This window comes from Boleophthalmus pectinirostris, unplaced genomic scaffold, assembly GCF_026225935.1.
Source record: "Boleophthalmus pectinirostris isolate CB_2022bp ecotype Guang Dong unplaced genomic scaffold, ASM2622593v1 HiC_scaffold_3, whole genome shotgun sequence".
Lineage (NCBI taxonomy): Eukaryota > Metazoa > Chordata > Actinopteri > Gobiiformes > Gobiidae > Boleophthalmus > Boleophthalmus pectinirostris.
The window spans coordinates 33,227,574-33,248,773 of record NW_026571299.1 but is presented as its reverse complement, the minus strand read 5'-3'; the positions used below and the strand labels follow the sequence as shown (position 1 = coordinate 33,248,773).

Sequence of the window (21,200 nt, the reverse complement as noted above, 5' to 3'; positions counted from 1 at the left end):
GGACCATGACATCTTGTTTCTATAGAGATGTTATTTCTTTGCCTAGAATGTCCCACAGTATGTTATTAAACTTATGGAGTCAAACAGGTGATGCAGTTTGTCTTTGGAGGAATGTAGGAGAGCAAAGGTAAGATCTATGGAGAATCCAACAGTAACAATGTATGGTTATCGAGGGATTCTTCTTTTTAATCACTTGCAAATAAATGCATGCAAGATAGATAGGTTCCATATTGTGGAACATTCATGACAAAGCAGTTACAAACAGAAAGTGTAAAGTTATTAAGAACACCTTTAAGTAAGGGTTTACAATACGAACATGATTGAAGATTTTTATGAATTAACTTAATTCTTTTGGACACATCAAGACCAGTTCCAGGCAGTGAGGTGGGCCTACAAAATCTGGTGGAATTAAGTCTACAATAAAATATTTGGTGTGAAACTTATTTGTCCTAAAACACAAGCCAACTGCGATTCCCAGCACCAGATTTTTAGGCGCAGAGTTCACGATGGAAAATCAGCACCGTGCCCAATAACATATTTAACGAGCAGAATCAAAATCTGCTCCAAAAGTAGATCTCTTTGGTGATGGGCAACTTCCGGTGGGACTTTGCTAAAAACAACACTTTCTTTTTGATGGGACACTTGGACGTAGCATCAACAGCGCAGACGTTCGCGGGTTCACTCACTGTCAAAAACTCCTTTTAATATCGGCTCCACAAACATTACGCATAAACACACAGGCGCTCGCTGCTTTGCTCTGCTCCCCTCCTTCCTGCATCACCAGCCGCTGCTACCATCACCCGCTCACGTAATACTCCCGTGAACGAGCTGACTTCTGCTCCTGGAAATGAAATCTTAAAATCTGTGCCATATCACATCGGATGTAAAACCAGCAGCCAGCCAAGGAAAAGTAAAAAAGGGCGTCAAAAACTACAATATTGGCAACAGTTTGTTACCTTTGACTTCATTAAAGGTAAGTGGGCGTTATGTTTTAAACACTAGTCTATTTATTCACTCAGAAGATGTACTTATGAAGTGTCGGGGATTGTAGAGGATCGCTTCTGTCGTGCGCTCTGGCGTTTGAAGCGGACGGCACGATTTGGAGCGAAAACTTTTGCGGCATTGGTAGCTTGTTCAGTAAGCCAATGGGTGCACTTTTGTCATACAGCTCAAATCTCTCTAACATCATTAAAACGAAACATATGGTTGTGTAACAAATGATGTTTTGTATTTTTGTATGTTTTGTTTTTATGTAGCCCAGTCATTTTTCTTCCTAACCTTAACAAGCAGACAAGCAGGCTTTCTAAAAATGTGTGCTGTGAAGTTGCGTACACGGACTGCTGCAAGATTTTGCACTTATGTACCGAGACATTGAAATCATTGCAGGTGTAGACTAGTCCTGCAAAGATTTCATTGTTTTAACATAGGCTGTGGATTTTGGTCACGGCGCTTTGAAGTGGCTTTGAGGGAAAGACGCTTTGCCCCTGACATGAATTATTATATTATTGTAGGTTATTTATGTGCTTTGGGATTTGTATGCACAAGTGGTACAAGCTACAGCATGGCTTTTATGGATATCTATTGAGCCTATTTCCTGTTTATTGCCTTGGTTGTTTTGGGGGAGACTTGGGACTCATACAGGAAAACATTGAAATATTTTGATCTATAAAATTCCACAAATGACTGACACACTGCATTCATGTTAACTGGCATATGGATAAATATTTGAAATATGTAACACATCATTTTGACACATTTTAAACTTTTTAAAGATGCACCATGTAACTTTTTTGGTAGATGGTACGCAACCTGTTTGTCTTCATGGAGATGCTTTGCCTGGTTACTCTTCCGTATGATATTAAAAATCTATCTTTGAAGACATGCAAGTCAGATCTGCGGAGAGGTGACCCTGCTCCTAATGACATTGCTTCTTAATGAAGATATTTAACAATTAAAACACCTGTAGTTTCATAAAGATAAGTTTAAAGGCATTTTGTGAAACATTGCAGTAAAAAAATCTCCACGGAGACAAGCAGATAGTGTACCTTGCAGCTCAAAAGTTACATATTGTTCCTTTAACATGGTTGAAGTCAAAGATGCTTTAAATCGATGTATAATGTTGGAACACCACATATACTTCAAAATCACTTAAGCTAAATACTGTTACACACAAGTGAGCGTTTTTAAACTTACAGAACTTAGGTGGTTGAAAAAACATTAAAAAAAACAACAACAACAATATTGACAACCAAGTCCTTATTTGCATCTGTCCATTCTTGACTTCTATAGGAACAAACTGAAACACTAATGATACTCCATGATATGTAAAGTAGATATAGGACGATGCAATTTTGACTGATAATTTTTCATGTTAAAACAAACAAAATGTCTTTACTAACTAATTTAATGACCATAAAGAATACATCTAAATCTAAAATAGCCAAATGTACTCCAAAGTCTGATCATTGCTTAACCAGGATTAACTGAGGATTGTTCCATGATCACTGATTATTGCATATGACTGTTTCAATTAAAATTCAATTAATTTTACAGGTCTAAGTAGTCAAGCAATATGTGTAACTAGGTAAACCATAATCAGTAGGCAACTCAAAGCATTGGTGACTGTAATGAAATCACAACTTCACTGCAGAGTAAGGCTACATCACATCCATATTAAAAAAGTGAGCAAAGATAAAGGAATAACTGTCAAGCTACATGTCATTCACAATTATAATTCCCATACGTGTTTTCATGATTACGTTCATGCAGTGTTTTTGGTGTTGGAGCCTGATGCTGAGAACTCCACAGTACCACAGTGCGGATACTGTAGCTCCGGTCGCCATGGAAACAAAACAACATCAGAAGAAACTGGTCAGCGCTTTGGCAGTGATGATGAATAGTGGCGTGTGACAGCGGCAACGAGGCAACAAGCGCACTGAAGATAACACTATAAAGCCCATATCCAAATGCATGATGGTTAGTGTTCTAAGTTTAGGGTGTATGTTCAGAGCCTGCTGCTAAAAATGACAGTGGATACATATGACGCATTAGAGGCTGCATACAGTTGGAGTTGGCGCGAGTACAAGGCCGTCTGCCAAGTTGCTTTGTCTGTGAAGAAAATTGACTTGACCCTGAGCAATAAAAGAGGAAGAATTTGAAGTGACAAACAACCCAATACAAATTAGAAGTGTTTGGTACTTCATTGTTCATTCATTTTGAAGTTGTTGATGCTGTGAGAAGTTGTGCACAGGAGGAGGAGTTTTAAGGAGGTCTTTAGGACTTGGACAGTGGTGGCTGCTACATCACTATTTACCCTCACGTTCGTTCATTTATTCACTATAATGAGATTCACATATTATTTTAACAAATGCATATGTTTAGGTGGAGAAATCAACCTCTTAATCCTGTACATGTGTTTGAGTTTCCCGTTTATAGGAGCAATTTTGAGTACTTTTGACCACTGACCAAAGATAGCATATTTTGTTTTTAATCGTAATATTTATTTACAAGACAGCTGAAAGAACTCGTTTTGACAGAAGATAACGTGAACGGAAAGGCTTCAGATTCCATTTCACGCTGTTGGAGTTTGGACACATTAACATACAGTACAGTACATATAAATATATAATTTTTGGTGCAGAAAATTGAAATAATGAGGCAATGTAACTTTTGAAATCTGCAAACCAAAATGAAAAGGGAGTTCTGTCTCTTATCTCGAGGAATGTTCTCTCCCTGCATTAATTTGCTTATTATTATGAATTTGGCTGGTTCTTTTTCAATATTTTCTGTGTCCAAGAGGGCATGGGTCTCTTTTTATTTCAGCAGAACAGAAACAGGCTGAAAATACACTGGCTTCTGAATCCCTTTGATTTTGGAATATGTCTAAAATATTCCAGTGTTAAGTCTCGCCCTGTTGGCAAAGATTAAGAATTAAAATGCGCATATTATTGCTTAAATATATGTGTTTCTTAGAAAAACCCATGTCCTTGGTCGATTTCACAGAATTGTAGTCAGATAATAGCTCTTCTAATTTCTCTAACATGGTTATACGAAACAGCAGGTGCACTCAAACTACTTTAAGTACCTCAAACTTTTTAAAATGTCTTTATGCCAATTCTATGCTTGGATAAAGGAGGATTATGTTAAGAAAGCCATCTGTTGTACCATCCACCTGTGGCAAATGTAAATACAGACCACTGCATCACAGGGGGAGGCAGGTGCAATGCAGTTGGGATAGAAACATATTAGAAGACCACATCTGAGTTCATTTTAAGTACTGTCCAAAACGCTTCATTCCCAAAGTATAGCTCCTCTGAGGCCTGTGGTACAGCGGACTGTTTTCTGCTCAACATCTAGTGACAATGGTGAATGCAGCGTTGCCATGGAAACAAAGGTGTTACTTGTACTTTGTTATTGGCCGTGCAACTGGTCAGTATTAGCTAATGTAACCTATTAGTAGCAGTGTTATTCAGTCTATTATGCCAGACACAATTGGGAAAGCATGAATACGAAATAGCGCTTATAGCTCTTGATGTAGATATATAAGATTGTGACCACTGCTTTGTGAACAGGTAATTATAGATTATTGAATTATGGCACCTGTTAGTGTTCGTGGGTGGTATCTACAGAGTGAACATTTTGTCCTCAAAGTGGATGTGGAAAAAGCAGGAAAAGTGAGCAACTGTAGAGACTTGAGGGGAACTGACAAAGACATAACTTGGTGCATGGTGCCTGAAAACTGGGTCAGATTACATCTAAAACTTATTTTCCAGCAAGTCTAGAATGATGATGATGTCTCTGTATATTTATATAGAGGGATATCAGTCTGGTCACCATGCGTTCCATGGCCATGCAGTCAGATTCATTTACTTCTGTGACACATGTGAAACAAGGACACTCATTGACCACACATTATTTGGAACAAAATCACACTTCTCTCACCTCAGATTTGAGTTAATTGATACTTCCATGTTTTTTAGTCCTTTGTGATATTTTTTCCTTGATTTTTTCCTCGTAAGCAGCCATATTTGATTTGATACGTGCGAATATGTATTCCTGATTGGCCAATACAATGTTGTTAAATATTGGTCTATTCTGTATCCCAAACAACAAAATTGCTCATTTTGGAGTGTAGGGTTGTCATAAGTATCGATACCCAGATGGTAATTGATAAATAGTTTTGAAACTAGATACTCATTTGAACAAAAAACTATATAATAAATAGTTTTAAAATGGTCTTGACCTATATCAAAACTAAGGCTGAATGGTAATACAGTTTTGAAGAACCAATTATTATTTAGAGCTGAAAAAAAAATTCTATTGTCTTAAAAAGAGTAGTAGAGTAGCATTGTGGTATCAAAACTGTAAAAAAGTATTCAAAAGTATAGTATAACACTACGGAGAAGTCAACAGAACTGCAACATCTTTATGTAAACAATCACATTTTAGACTTTACAATCCAACTTTTATTAGTACAAAAACAAAAGTACAAAAATATCAAAAATGTTAGTATTGCAACAATATGAGTTGCCAAAACAGAAATGAGTTGGTGACCATAATGCTTTGCCTGATATGTCATAGTAAGCGAAGCCACACAGGAATAGACCTATAATTGCCTGTTGTTGTGCTATTTTGCCTGTGTATTGTTGTGCACTGTCACGTCTCACAAACAGACAATACGGGGATTTATTCTGTAACCTTCTTTTGAAAACGGAAATAGGTGCATCTATTGTGAGGCAGGAGCAGATGGCACAGTCTAAACTCGGTTCCACAAAAGTTATTGGAAAAACAATGATCTACAAATCCCATAAAAGTATATTCACAATATCAACAATTCACTGCATGCCAAAACTGCAATATTTTGGTGAAAACTTGATGGAAAGTATAGTATTTTTGAACAGGTTCTAAGACAGATGTCCTTTCTGGGATCCAAATTTCATTTTATTTATAAAAGCATGAGGATGGCAAAATGTTTTTGTAAGGTAAACCTTGTTTTTGGACAAATTTGAATATTTTAGGTACAACATTTTCATTATTTCAGATTTTATGCAAATTAACATGTCTGTTTGGTCCATTGTGGAACTTTCCTGTTTTGCTGGCCGCCTGCATGCTTGCATGGTTATTGCATGTTGTAGGTTTGCCTAGAGTGTTTAATGCTATATTGTGGAACACACATGTAAGTGGAATAGAAAATGTATATAGTGCACCTTCAGTTCTGGTAATTAGGACTAAATGATATGGGACAAGCGTAATAGTAATTAGATTTGTGATTTATGCTTTAATAATATTGATAACTAACACAAGAATCACATGCATTTCAGAACATGTTTGTACAGATCTCAACTACAGGGTTAGCTATTTTTATGACATATATATATAAGACATTTTGTTGTTTGTGTAGGAAATTAGGGTGTTTCAAAAACTGCAGCAGTGATTTGGTTATTGTGTACATTAAAATTACAATTTCAATTCAATTTCGATTAATTTTGCAGCCTGATGGGTAATTTGTTATCCTCAGTACTTCTGTGTCTCCAATTCTGAGGTGCCATCAAATCCTTATATATTTGAATGTTATTTTTCTTCTCCATGCACCTAGTTCATCATAATTTAAAAAATATGATTCCATAAAAGTTATTTATGCAAGTAGCTTTTTTAATTGCGCTCTCAACACTAATCGCCCGTGCATGCCTGCCTGTGTAGTGCTCGTCATTAAGATGGTTTAAAAAGGTTGAGATAAAGACGTCTGATTCAGCACTATTCAAGTATGTGAGTCTTTTCTTCTTCTGAGGGTGAAGGAGAACATCTTTTATCCACGAGAATACTCAGAAACTATTTAACAAAAGGGAGAAAACTGCATGACTTTATCAGATTGTGCAGTGGGTTGAGGCCGAGACAGATGGTGATAGAGACGCTGATGAGGTGAACTACACTGAATGCTTTCCATGTTACATGAGCTATTAGCTTTTATACATGTTTGAATATTACTTCAAAAATGCATCATGTACATTAAAATTAAGACCTTTATTGATGCAGAAGGGTAATTCACTTCCATGAGAATTAGGGAACGTTGCCATAGTGATTCAAAACTAAACACTGATAGAAAAAGTCTTCAGCATAACAGCAAGAAATTAATAGATAAGAAATCAAGTATTATCAAGAATAATAAATATAACAAAGTACTAGTATAACATTAATGTCAAGAATCCAGTGCTAGGAATGATGTTGTGATGTTGGTAATTTCCTCCAAATTATATGATTTATGTGCAACCACACCCTCCCAGATGCTGTTCAGAGAGGTGTACTATTTTCCTTCACCGTAAATCTCCCGATTAAGAAGGGCCCACAAGTTCTCAGTAGGGTTTAGGTCAAGTGAGGAAGGGGCTATGGTATTATTATTTTTTTTTTCATCTTTTAAGTTCTTTACTGGCTAGCCATGCAGTGGAGTACTTTGATGCATGTGATGGAGCATTGTCTCTTTAATTGTCATCTTTAATAATACGATCCCAAACCAGTACCCCACCTCCACCTTGCTGGCGTCTGAGTCGAAGTGGAGTTCTGTGCAAATTAACTGCAAGAGATTTGAGAAGAATCAAACATGAAGCTACCAAGAATCCATATTCCATAACTGCAACCTATCTGGTGTGCCCAGGAGTAGAAGGTGTTCAGTCCTGAGAGACATGACCAAGGTAAGGAAGGCTGAAACCCAACCACCACTGGACAAAAAGCATAAGCTGAAACGTTAAGACTGGGTCAATAAATATCCGAAGACAGATTTTTCAAATGTTTTATGGACTGATGAGATAAGAGCGACTCTTGGCAGATCAGATGGATGGGATCATAATGGGCACAGAGCTCCACTTCAACTCAGATGCCAGAAAGGTGGATTTGCACTGGTATGGGCTGGTATTATTAAAGATGAGCTTTGTTGGACCTTTTCACGTTGAAGACTGGACTCAAAATGAACTCCAAAACCTATTGTCAGTTTTTAGAAGACTCTTTCTTCAAGCGTTGGTACAGGATATTGTCTGCATCTTTCAAGAGGATCTTGATTTTTATGCACGAAAATGCTCCATCACATGGACTGAAGTAGTCCACTGCATGACTAGCCAGTAAAGGCCTTAAAGATGAAAAAATAATGCCGTGGTTCCCTTCCTCACCTGACTTAAACCTTGTTGAGAACTTGTGGGTCCTTCTTAAATGGAAAATTTCAGCGTCTGGGAGGCTGTGATTGCTGAGAGTGCAGCAGCAAAGTTATTTCTTATTTAATGCCAAAAGACTATAGTTTTATAATCCACTTATAAGCACTGAATGAAGATGCTATTTGCTGCGTGTCTGCTTAGTCTAAAACAGGTAGACTATAGCCTGAAAGCACTACAAGAAAGAGGGCAGCGGAAAATGTTGGTGCTTTTTGTTTAAGTAGCTTCAGAGACATAGTTTTTTGTGTATTGTCCCCAGGAGACTTCAGAAACAGCATGGTTTATTCTGGAAAAACAAAATGGCCACAAATGGAGAGACGAGACTTGAGGCTGATGTAGAAAGTGTGTGTGTGTGTCTTTACTTAATACACTTCTTTGTTATTTGGTTTATAGAGCAGCATGTTCTTGTCACATATGAGTCCAGTCCCTAATAAGAATTGGCCCTGGTTATAAGGCTGCAGCTTTATTCTCTCTATATATCTGCTGTAAAGTAAATAACATGAAATGAGATAATTTGGCTGTGTTGTAATTTGTATCATAGAGAATTATCAAGCATTTGATTGTTTTGTTACGGATGGTAGATGGTCTGTGGTGACATGTGGTCTGGACCAGTTGGTTACATAACAAGAGTTTGAACAAAAGTGCTGTTTTCTTTTCAATGGTTTATTGTATTCATCTGTTTATGTCACATTAACTTAAAGCTGTAACTTTTCTGGTAGATGGTTCACCTCCTGTTTGTTCTCATGAAGATGCTATTGTTTTGGGTGGAATGTTCCACAGTACAGCATTAAACATATCTTTCTTACATTAGTCAAATAAAGGTGCGCACCTTGAAATGAGTAGATTTGTACTGTGAGTAAGGTCACCTCTCCACAGAGCTGACCTGTGTTGGTTTTGTGGCATCTACTGCTTCTCTCCATTGAGATACATTAGCTATGTTTAATGCCAAAGGGTGGGACATTTAGGGAAAAGCAATAACATCTACCTAGATACAAGTAGGTAGAATCTCCATCAGAAAAGTTAGAGAGTGCAGCTTTAACTTTATAATTCAGAGTTTATGTTTGTCACTAGTAGTTTGCTCTGTTAGACAATGTGAATTGCAAAGTGAGTCAAGGATTTCACTGTTGCTTGATCATGGTGTCATGAATAATCCTAAAATTGTGATGTCTCTTCTCACATTAAGAGTAACACTCAAATATTGTAACATCCTCATTGAGCTTGAATGAGCAGTTGTGATTACTGACTCTAGCATTGGTTATTGTTGTTTTATGGCCCAAATGTTCAGCTTGTTTTGTGTATTTCTCTTTTGTTTTTACATATTTTAGCCAAGCTCACTTATATACCCCACTTGGTGGAGTATGCAACTTTTTACCTGAATTCATAGGGGTAATTATAATTCAGGGAATGTTCTTTGGGGACAGAACAGAACAGAACAGTAACAGTGTTCAAATTACTTTTTAAAAAGTGTATTCCTCACACTACAGTCTGCTTGATGTAAGATAAGAAAACATGAACACAATGGTAAACCTTGTTGCAAAATAGCAGAAAAATTAAAGTCAAAGATCAACAGAACAGACTGTTAAAAAGTAGACCTTAAATCGAACTGTTTACCCACTCATTTACAAATCAGGCACTCATTTCGATGATGAGTTTCTGGTTAGTGCCCAGACCGGTGGTAAAAAGACAGAGTCCTGGCTCCTGCTCCAGACAGAACCTCACTCACATCCTCCCACTCTTTTCTCTGCTCCACATCCACAGCAGCTACTGAAGGAACTGCCAAAATGCACTGTTTACATGTACACACAGGGACACTCAGCTGCCTTTGTTATGTTTGTTTATTTCATAGCAACAATTTAGCCTCATCACCTCATCACACTTTGGAACACATTATAACTACCTTAATCAAGCTTAATAAAACATGCACAAAAATGTAACTGAAGCAGTGAGAATGTATCACAGTACCTTTTACCAAGGTATTTTAGAGCAATAAAATCATGTGTAATTGAACATGTGATTAGGTTAATGCCATACTGTGGAATGTACCAGGCAAAGCAATAACATCTCCTAGGCAACCGTATACGGGAGACCTTCCTCCAGAAAATATACATAGTTGGCCTTTAACATTGGCTAAAAGAATAAGCACTGTAGTCTGGCTGGTCACTGCTGTGGACAGTGTGCCCCATTAATGAAGGATGAGCTGCTGAATTTCCCGTTATCAAATACTCCACAAATACACAGGGAACAAACCAAGAGCGGTTCCTTCTGATGGGTAGAATCGTACCCACAAGCTGTTAATATATAAAAAGAGCAAAACTAAAGTACATATTGGATGTGCAGATGTTTTGGGTATATTTAATCCTGGGTGTCTCAAAACCTTCATGATTTAATTTAACCATATGTTTAGTTTAAATTCAACATTATTTGTATGTCTGGTGAAAATTGCTGATATATTTTAATAAGAAAAAACATTGACTTAAACAAAAAAGACTACATTGATTCCAAAGCTAAAATGTTTTCCCAAATCAGACTTTATATAACAGTAACAGTGGAATGTGTTTTCAGAAGAGTATATTTTCCAGTGCAGAACAGTGAGTTAAACTGAAGCGATGGGTCAAGTCCACCTGTGTCTCTTGAATAATCTGCAGCAGCACAGGGCTGACTCACGGTAGGCGCTCTCCCAGTACAACTACACTATGTGGATACAAAATGTCCTTTAATTTGACACTGCTCCTTGGTTATGGTCAAATTATTCTGGGGCAATATCAGAATCTTTTTTTCCCTCATATTGGACTGTCATCACTTATTAAAAACAAATTAAAAATAGACTGAATCATTGTAATTTTATACAAAAATAGCAGCAATTTTTCCTTCAAAGTCTGAACTCTACTCTGCACATTTTTACCGCTACAGGATTAGCTGTGGATCTCTCGATTAAAATAACCTATGTCAGTCACAATTGAATCTTGATTTTTTTTCTCAAATGGTTGCTTCATGAAGACTAGTGTGTCTCCTTGTGTCCTACAGTGCTTACTTGGGTTGGTTCTAGCAACTTTGGGCATGAGGTTGGATTGAAATTGCTATTGAAATATTTTTGAAAAGACCTGTAAGGTGCCTTTATCATAGAGAACATGCAGTGCGGACTAGGGCTCCACAATTTTAGAAAAACAAAAAACAAAAAAACATCTAAATGCGTTTTTTTCTAATTCGATGTTCTACTCATAAAAAGTAGAATTATTTTCAGAGTGCACATTGTAAACAACTCCAGGAGCTTTAACATCTGAGAGACTGAAATATGATGATATGATGAACTGATAACCTAATACAAGAATCCTATGAATTTCACAACATGTTTGTAAAGGTATAAACCACAAATTCAACACAATTTTTCTATTAAAAGAAAGGATATTTAATTATTTGCAGAGCATTTTATTATCTAAATAACTGAAATATTTGCAATTTCTTAATTGCTCCAACTCAAAATGCATTTGCTATATATGTTTTGTACCCAGAGAGCAGAATTTTCAACTGCGAACACTAAACCTTTTCTGTATTTTTTCCTGGAGTTATTATTCCATGTTGGGCCCATATAGCATACAGCCTTCCCACAACACACTAGGATCCTCTGCAGTAGCCCTACTATATTCTGTGATTCTGGATCTCTTTCTTTATCCATTATAGATGTGTGTTGTCTGTCATTCCCACTGCAGTACAGTCTCTTCATCTCTCCATCTTTCTGTCCAGATTGTGTTGTGCTGTGGAGGTTTTCGCGGCCCCGGCCCGAGCTGCCATGCCATTTGGTTGTTTAACACTCGGGGAGAAGAAGGATTACAACAGTCCTGCAGAAGTCACCGACAAATATGACCTCGGACAAGTGGTCAAGTCGTAAGTGCCAAGTTTTTGTTTTCATATACAAACAGTATACAGACATGTGCAAAGTTGCACTGTACATGTGAAGGAAAATGCTTAACACTGGGTACATTTACATAGCAAGTAAAGATCAGATAGCCAGCCAGAGTGATCAGATAACACAATAATGAGATCTTATTTTTGGTGTGTTTTTTACATTCCAAAGAGAATGATCATCAAAACACCTTGTATAATTTATCAGTTAATCAATCAAACACAAAGTACAATGAATTTAAAAGAACTCAGTGGTTAACATTTTATCTTTCATTTTTGTGTTTGGCCCATTAATTAATTTGCTATAAATGTTTAGTTGTTTTTTGTTGTTGGTGGTGGTGGTGGTGTTTTTTGTTTGTTTGTTTGTTTGTTTGCATAAATTAATAATCAGTGAATGAATAATCAGAAGGAAATTTTATCACTCACATCAGATGTAACTGTTTACATAACTTTCCAATAATCTGATAACTCCGGAAATCAGATAATGATCAGATTTTGGTGTCCAAATTAGTGTTCACCTTAGATGTGTTTTAGTCTGGGTTTTAAATTCTGTATGAACACACTATAATCGGATTGTCCAACTAGTGCTACTACTGGAGTGTAGACGTTAAAGTCCTTGAATTAATGTTGCGCCTGAATTAAGTATCCTAGTTTAGACTTGGTTTAATCATAGATCTCTCTGAGGGTATTTGATGTGTCTTGCCAAAGGATACAAGGCTATATTCAATTAATTGTGTACAAACTGCTAACACCTATGTGCCTGTGTGACATTACCTGTTTTATTTGTGTTTGAATTGTTATACATTGTTGTTCAACCCTGTATGAACAACAAATGAATGTAAATGAATGTAAGTAGTAACAGTAATTACATTTATTTATTTATTTATTTTTTTTTTTTCTCCAGGGAGGAGTTCTGTGAGATTTTCCGGGCGAAGGATAGAACCACCTTGAAAATGTATACCTGTAAAAAGTTCCACAAAAAAGATGGGAGGAAAGTGCGGAAAGCTGCCAAGAACGAGATAATGATCCTCAAGATGTAAGTGATGCTGTGAGCTCCATAAAAGACCATTCAATCTTTTCCTTTCAAAAACATTGTACATTTGAGACATGACAGTGTGTCCAGCATCGTCAATATTAGTTTTCACATGGACAGTGTCTGCTTCTCTCACTATTACCACATATTTTCTAGTATATTCTTGAGCATATATATAATTTATTCTGATGTATAAACTCTGATGATGAGGGCTGACTTGGCTGTCTGCCTGCTCTGAGATGTGCAGCTTGTTAGAGACTTCAAAACATATTGGAAAGTATTAGTCAACTGTCAACACTGCATGTACTACTGCAAATACATTGCACATGATATTGATATCTGTGACATTTCAGTCTAAATCAAACGTGTAAAATCCCTCAGTTGTCCAGGTAGAATCCATGTTGAAGGAGAAATTCATCTGGACAAATGTTTTTTGGTTAAAAACGTTTCACAACTCATCCAAGCTGCTTCTTCAGTTCTGAACGTTTGTTCAGTTGACAAATTGAATTTCTCTTTAGCTCTATATCAAATAGAAGTATTACTCAGCTAGAGGTGTGGTGGTCAGGAGAAGTGTTGTAAGTCTTAAAAAAAAAGAAGTTGAACAAATGAATGATAAATGGTAAATGGTCACATTTTTATATAGTGCTTTTCCACCTTCGATGCACTCGAAGTGCTTTACATCAAGAAACCACCCAGTGCAGACAGCTGGTAATTGTTAATACAGTTCCAAACAAAATTTGAAGACCTGAAAATTTGCATTCTACTATTTTTATTTTGCTCAGGTTGATAGAAGATTGACAATGCAAAACTAAATTTGGAGAACATTAATGGTAGTCAAATTCTTTTGGTTTAATTGAAAAATGTTAAGAACATAAGCTTCAAAATCTGCTCTGGCATTTTGAAGAAATGTGATCTGGAGCTGATTTTCATTTTTGTAAAATTCTCTTACCATCGATCATCCTTTCCCCAGATTATGTCAAAGTGGTTTAGATCAAAATGAATATGGTCCAATAAGGCTGGGCGATATACAGCTGATGTTATGGCTATACATCAAAAATATGTGACACACTATTTTGTCCTATCCCTAATAATTATAGTGCTATTTGTTGTTCCATATACAAAGACCTGGTGCCACTAATTTAATGAATTTAATCTGCTGCTATTACCATGCGATGCACAATGTGATGCTATAGTTATGCATACGTCTCAGTCTTGTCTTGCCTACAAATAGATTCATTAACTCACTTCTTTTGTTGCTCTCTTCCTGCATCTCAAAAGGGTAAAACATCACAACATCCTGCAGCTGGTTGACGCTTTCGAAACCAAGAAAGAATACTTCATCTTTCTGGAACTGTGAGTATTATCAGAGGCACCTGGTAAAGAGGCTGCTAATCTAAAAATATGCATTACCCTGTTTTGACACGTTTGACTGTGACTACTGCAGCGCTACAGGGAGAGAGGTCTTTGACTGGATCCTGGATCAAGGGTACTATTCGGAGAGAGACACCAGCAACGTTATGAGGCAGGTGTTGGAAGCTGTTGCCTACCTGCACTCCCTTAAAATTGTCCACAGAAATCTCAAGGTAACAGAAATATTCAAATGTACTTCAATGATCTATCTATAATTTAAAACTTCCCAAAAAAGTAATGATAATATACACAGAATCATCCATAATATTATTGTCATATGCAAGCCTAATAAAATATATGGACACATTTCTACCATAATGTTTTGAAAATTTGTAATAGTGAATTCTCAGTTAGTCAGTGTAGATTTTAAGATGATAAATACTCAAGTTAGTGTTCCTTTTAAAGTATTCAGACACATATGTGGTTTTCAGAGTGATTGTTGCCAAAAGAAAATATTATAGGCTATCTGAATGGTCAAAAGTCCTCACAGTGGTGTCTAACAGAGGACTCCGAACTGTGATAACTGTATTTATTTACCAATTGTGACACAGCAGTTAATGGGGTTGTTTTACAACTCTTTTGAATACGTGTGAACATTATAATCTTGACAAATTCCTCCCAGATATTTGATTTAAGTCACACTCTGAATAAACCAAAAACACACAGGGCTTTGCTTCCTGCACTTTTGTTGTTAGTTTAACACTGCAAAATGCAAAATTGTAACACCTAACATGAGCCACAACAAATTGGCTGCATCACTAATCCTTGCATGTGCCTATAATTTTCACACAATGAAATTAGAGCACAAAATTGATGCTTAAAATAGTAAATCCTACTAGCAAAAAGGTGCCACCAAGAAGAGGTAATCTGTGGCTTTCACTTCATCTGTTAATGCTCGTAATATTCTGTGATTGCTGAACTTTTAAAGCTCCACTGTGTAACTTTTCTGGTGATGGTGACAGGGATGGGGGGTGGGTGGTAAGTTTAAGTTCATAGGTAAGTTTATGCATATTGTTCCAGGCAAAGGAATACCATCTCTGTAAATAAGCACATTGCACCTCTTCATCAGAACCTTTAAGCTTTGTGACTCATGAGGTTTACCTTGTCTTCTTTTGTAGCTGGAGAATTTGGTGTACTACAACCGACTGAAGCACTCCAAAATCGTAATCAGTGACTTCCAGTTGGCCAAACTGGAGAACGGACTGATCAGGGACCCATGTGGTACCCCAGAATATCTTGGTACGGTTTGTATCACATCTATAAAGCCCATCTAATACCATGCCATTGTACTGACTTGTGCAATTGTATTTGCAGCCCCTGAAATGGTTGGGAGACAGAGATATGGGCGACCTGTTGACTGCTGGGCAATAGGAGTCATCATGTATATACTGTAAGTAGCCAACAGAGTTCATATTTGTCTAAAATTTAAGAATTGTGGATTATTTAGAGAGATTAAAAAGCTTGCATTTTTAGTTTTCATCCAATTTTATAAAATTCCAAGAGTGCACACTTGTCATGGTTTGAGCCCAGTTTAGATCTGATATAGACTTGGTTTGGCTTTAGTCCTGGTCTAGTCCTGGTCTAGTCCTAGTTTTGTTCTGGATTTGATTCTGGTTTAGTCATCATTTGGAAAGTGTGTGAATGCATCCTAAATCGATATCACATTTAGTCAACCAAATAATTGCTATTTTTTAAAATTTCACTTTGGATTAGTAATTTTGCACTGCTTCTCCCACATGTACAAATAATCAGATGTGGTCTTTGGATGTTTTGCATGTTTGTGGTTTGGAGCTCTCTGAAAAGGAATAAATTGAAATCTAAACTGTTTCGTAGAGCTCGGATCATCCCTGTTGAGCCCATACTGATATTAGTTGAAAAACAATTGTGAAAATAATAATTAAACTAACTTATAATATAACTACTAAACTACTATGAAATATATTACTGCAAGATTGCAAGTCACATATGCTCCTATACAAAAGGAAAGTGATTGCTGTTAAAGGTGTATTACATAACTTTTCAGATGGAGGGTCCGCCACCTACTTATATTCATGGAGATATTGTTGTCTTGCTGAGAACGTTAAGTATAGCATTCATCTTAACTATCTCTATGGAGACCAGCTGGTGATGCCACCAGGCAGACCAAGTTACAAGTCTGATCTATGGAGAGGCGAGTCCACACAAAAACCTGTAATTGACTAAATGCTAAGTAGATCAACTTAAGATCATGCTGTGGAACACTGCAAGCAAAACAAATAACATCCGTGGAAACCAGCAGGTGGCTGAGCCCTCCACCAGAAAAAAAGTGACGTAGGGCATCTTTAAATTTATGGGTTGAACATGTCAAATTTCTCATATTTATTTACAGTTTGTCTGGAAATCCTCCATTTTACGACGATGGAGATGAAGACGAGGACAGCCGTGACAAAAATCTCTTCATCAAGATTTTATCAGGAGACTATGAATTTGACTCTCCGTATTGGGATGACATTTCTGACTCTGGTGAGAGCTCAGTACAATTTCATTGTTATTATTACAGTTTTCAGCTTGTGTGTGAATTGCTTTTGTTGTTTTCAGCTAAGTCTTTAGTGGCATCGCTGATGGAGGTTGATCAGGACCAGCGGCTCACAGCACAGGAAGCCATTAGCCATGAATGGTACAAAACAATTTAAGTACTTTACATTATTCAAACTAGCAGACACCAACCTATCAGAGCTACAATCTCTGTTTGGGTCCAAGTACTGGCCATTTTAATGGAGGAATTTGATTATGCTTAAAAGGAATCATGGGGAAAAAAAACAAAACATAAAGTATCAGGGTTTAAAATTACTCAGCAGCTGCCATCTGACTTCACACTCAGTACTGAATTATAAAAGTAACTTTTGTGTTATTTTTCTCAGGATTTCTGGAAATGCAGCTTCTGACAAAAACATCAAGGATGGAGTTTGTGCTCAAATTGAGAAAAACTTTGCCAAAGCAAAGTGGAAGGTATAATATTTCAATTTCAATTTCAATTTGATTGCAAATTAGCCCAGATCCTAAACTTACAGTGGGTCATTGCTCATTTTCTGTATGGCTTCAGATATGAAGTAAACCAAACAAACAAACAAACAAAAACAATACACATGATGTGAAAGTTGTTAATTTACATGTTGTGTTTTAGTTCTCAAACCTAATATCAAATCAGCAATGTGAGCTCTTTACTTTTGGATTCCAGATCACAAGGCATAATAATTTTCCATTTTTAATTGTGATTATATTCCAGTTTTAAACCTGCAGAAGTGCATGTTACTGCTGCAGTATTTCAAAGTATATATGCATCTTCAAGTGTTTTACCTGTGCACTTCTGACAGAAAGCTGTGCGAGTGACCACACTGATGAAGAGACTGCGTGCGTCAGAGGGTGACTCTGGCGCTAGTCCTGGGGCGGTCTCTGACCCCAACGCGCCCACCCCGCTCACCGGGGCCGGAGCAGGGGGTCTGAGCATGGCCGCCAGCATCAAGGCAGCACTCAGCGAAAAGTCCAGCGACACACAGACTGCCTCAGCGAGACAAGAAGAACAACAACCCCAAACACGGTGCAACGGTGATGCTGTCCACGTGCAGCAGAAACAAGCAGAGTAGGCTTAAACAGAAGAGAAGAAGGAAGTAGTACAACTATTACCAGTCAAACCCATGCAGAGAGTCTAGCCAGGGATTCATTTGGCTTGAGATTGCCATATTTGAGACCGCCATATTTGTTTACCCTGAGCTGAATTTTTCAACAGCATTATGCGTTCTGTCATCTTGCCTCTTGTGTTGGTTGAACTAATAGTGTTTCATTTGTTCATTTGTGTAAAATTCCCTTTAAAGCTTTTTAAACGTAGCCCTTAGCTGTTTTCCTTTAACCCTCATTAAAGCTAACATGTACTTTAGTGACACCCACTGACTAACTGTATATAATGTAGAGGTGTTTGTATGCTCAACATGTTTATAGATGTCAGCTTCACAAGTTACAACCATTTTTTTGTTTCATAAAAGGAAGAACTAGTAGGCCTATAAAATCTATTTTGATTGGTTAAAATATTTTGCTTAAAATAGAAAATTTTAGGTTAATATTTCATAGTTACTATATCACCACCAAATCTGTCAAATATTACATTACCAATAACTATAGGGACCCTACAGTTTAGTAATCCAGTGCAGCAGAAAGTAACAGAAACAAGCTAGTTATGTACGTAAGTTTATTTGTTTTTCTTTCTTTTTAGTTAAAGTGCCTTAATATTTGTTGCAGTAGGCTGATGTACAGGAACATTTCAAAAGACCAGTTGAGTCTCGCTGGTGTCTCTGAAATGTTTGAGAGAACTTTCCTTTGCTTTCTGTTCCGTCTTGTGCAGCTTTGTTGTTTTTTTTCTGTTTCCGTCTGATTTGATACAGTCACATGCAGAACAGGCCTAATAGTTAAAATGTTAATTTGTATCGTGGTGTTAGATGTTATTGTGTTGTCACTTGTAATTAAAAAGTCCAAGTGGTGTACCTATGTTTATTTTCCCTGTTATGTATATTATGAAGGCCTACTGTTTAGCTACATTTAGCTACTGAACTGGTTGCTCCAATGCTTGTGACTGAATAAAATGAGCAATACAGTCTGGCTGTTTTTATTTTAATCTAGGCCTGCTTATAAGTAGCCTACAAGTCTACAGCTCTAATGAGTTTTTGAGTGGTACTAGTTTGAACTATTAGTGTTTTTTAATTGAAGAGTGTGATGATGTCACACTGTCAGATTAGGGGGAAGAGTCATTTTTCACTATTAATAACATGGTACTCTTGTTAGAAATGCCTAAATAGTGCATTTGTTGAACCTAATAATTTCTATTAGACCCCAGACCGATGTTGTTGTATAACCCAAATCTGAATTTCTGTTACAATTTTTGTTGTTACAATTAACTAAAATGATAAACTGAGAGTTTCTGACTTAATTCATTTATTTATTTCTGAATCAGCTATCAGCGTGGAACTTTTGTCAAATATTGTATTTTTTCAGTCCGTTCCAGGAGGTGGCGGTATTGCTCAACATAACGCAATCAATCGTTTTTAGCATTAGCAACATTAGAAGTGGCCGTCTATGAGCTTTGACGTGGTGCCATATCATCATGGGATACAGTAATAAAAGTGAACTGAACTTTGATGAATAGCCACAATTAGAGCTAGAAATAATAGAGGAAGAACCGGAGCCCGAATCAGAATATGTATCAGAGGAGTTTTTTTTCTAATGGTCTACTGTGTGTTAGCTTAATCAATGAACGCTTTGATCGCATGGAGAAGATGCTCCAAAGAAGCACAGATGCCATTCAAGCAACATTGGATGAGAGTGGCAAAAGAGGGAAGAAAGTTTCAAAGAGAGACTATGAACAAAAAGGTCAGTGTCAATCCTCAGTAAATGTTTTGTGAGATATTACTACTAAATTATGTTACTGTAAGTGTAATAAATAATAATTTCAGTAATTCAATATAACGACATGATTTTTTACTTTTATTGTCCCCCTCATCCAGCCCACTACTTGCACGTCTCCTCGGAGATGTTGTTGCTTTTACTTAAATTTTTCACAACATGGCATTAAATATATCCTTTTTGCATTTATTTAATTAAGGTGTTTTTTATTGCTAAAGAAGCTTGTTACCCTGCATTTCTGTGGGTTCAGCTCACCTCTCCACAGATCTGACCTGCAATTCAGCATGGTTTCTTCACCTGCTTGTCTCCATGGAGGTAGATTTATGCCATACTGTGGAACATTCTAGGCAAACAACATCATCTCCATGGAGACAAGCAGTTGGTGGACCCTCTACCAAAAAGTTTAGTTTAAGCTTAGTGCACCTTTACAACTATGTGTTTTATAATACTTTATACAAAGATGAATTTATGCTTTCTACATTTGTGGTGAGACTTTAAATTTGTGTTTCTTTTTGTAGCTAACGTGCCATCTCCAAATCCAGCACGAAACGACAAGGATGCAGGATGTGGAGGCTAAAATCCTCCACTGATGGCACCTCTTAGTCTCAAAGGATGTTCAGATTCCCGATTTTCTTTTTTCAGTTACTGTTTTTTGTTTGACATACCTAGCCTATGAGTTAACATTAATTGCAATTATTTTTGTATTATTGTTTACAAATGTTCAAATTCCCCTCCCAAAATCCTTGTTGTAATAAACACTGACTTTATTTGAAACAGTTATTTATATGCTGTCCTTTTTATTTACTTTTTGCTCCATTTAAAATTAATTTAACTTGATGTTATATGACAGTAACACAGTTTGAGAACATATTTGCTATTACAGTGGTGAAACAACAACAACAACAACAACACTTTAAATAATTTGCACAGGACAGAAAAGGAGCTTATTGTTTTGTTTTCATCTAGCCAAAGAAACTAGTTTTAGTGTTGTTGATATGTTTGACTACTTTTTTGTGGTCATCGTCTTTTGCTACCATTCACCTCAATTATAAACAAGTACAAACAAGCTGAAGAAAAAAAAAAACCTGATAAATACATTATATATGTTATTGTCGTGAACCCCCCCTCGGCCACAGGAGAGCTCACTTGGGTGGGGTAAAAAGATGAAGGTTTTGGCGTAAGCCCCACTAAAAGGGCTCCTGAATTCAGATGAAGATGTTCATGATGCTTTA

At 36.8% G+C, this 21,200-nt stretch overlaps 1 protein-coding gene across 1 annotated transcript; it reads left to right on the top strand.

The window, feature by feature from the left end:
- The first annotated feature begins 808 nt into the window (after positions 1 to 808).
- LOC110168745 (caM kinase-like vesicle-associated protein) lies at positions 809 to 19,259 on the top strand. The gene is made up of 11 exons (XM_020934233.2): positions 809 to 973; positions 11,937 to 12,077; positions 13,000 to 13,131; positions 14,407 to 14,481; positions 14,573 to 14,711; positions 15,657 to 15,777; positions 15,853 to 15,928; positions 16,907 to 17,040; positions 17,116 to 17,194; positions 17,439 to 17,526; positions 17,892 to 19,259. The coding sequence occupies exons 2-11, from the start codon at positions 11,983 to 11,985 to the stop codon at positions 18,159 to 18,161; spliced, it is 1,209 nt and encodes a 402-aa protein (XP_020789892.1). The 5' UTR covers positions 809 to 973; positions 11,937 to 11,982; the 3' UTR covers positions 18,162 to 19,259.
- Positions 19,260 to 21,200: the final 1,941 nt, after the last annotated feature.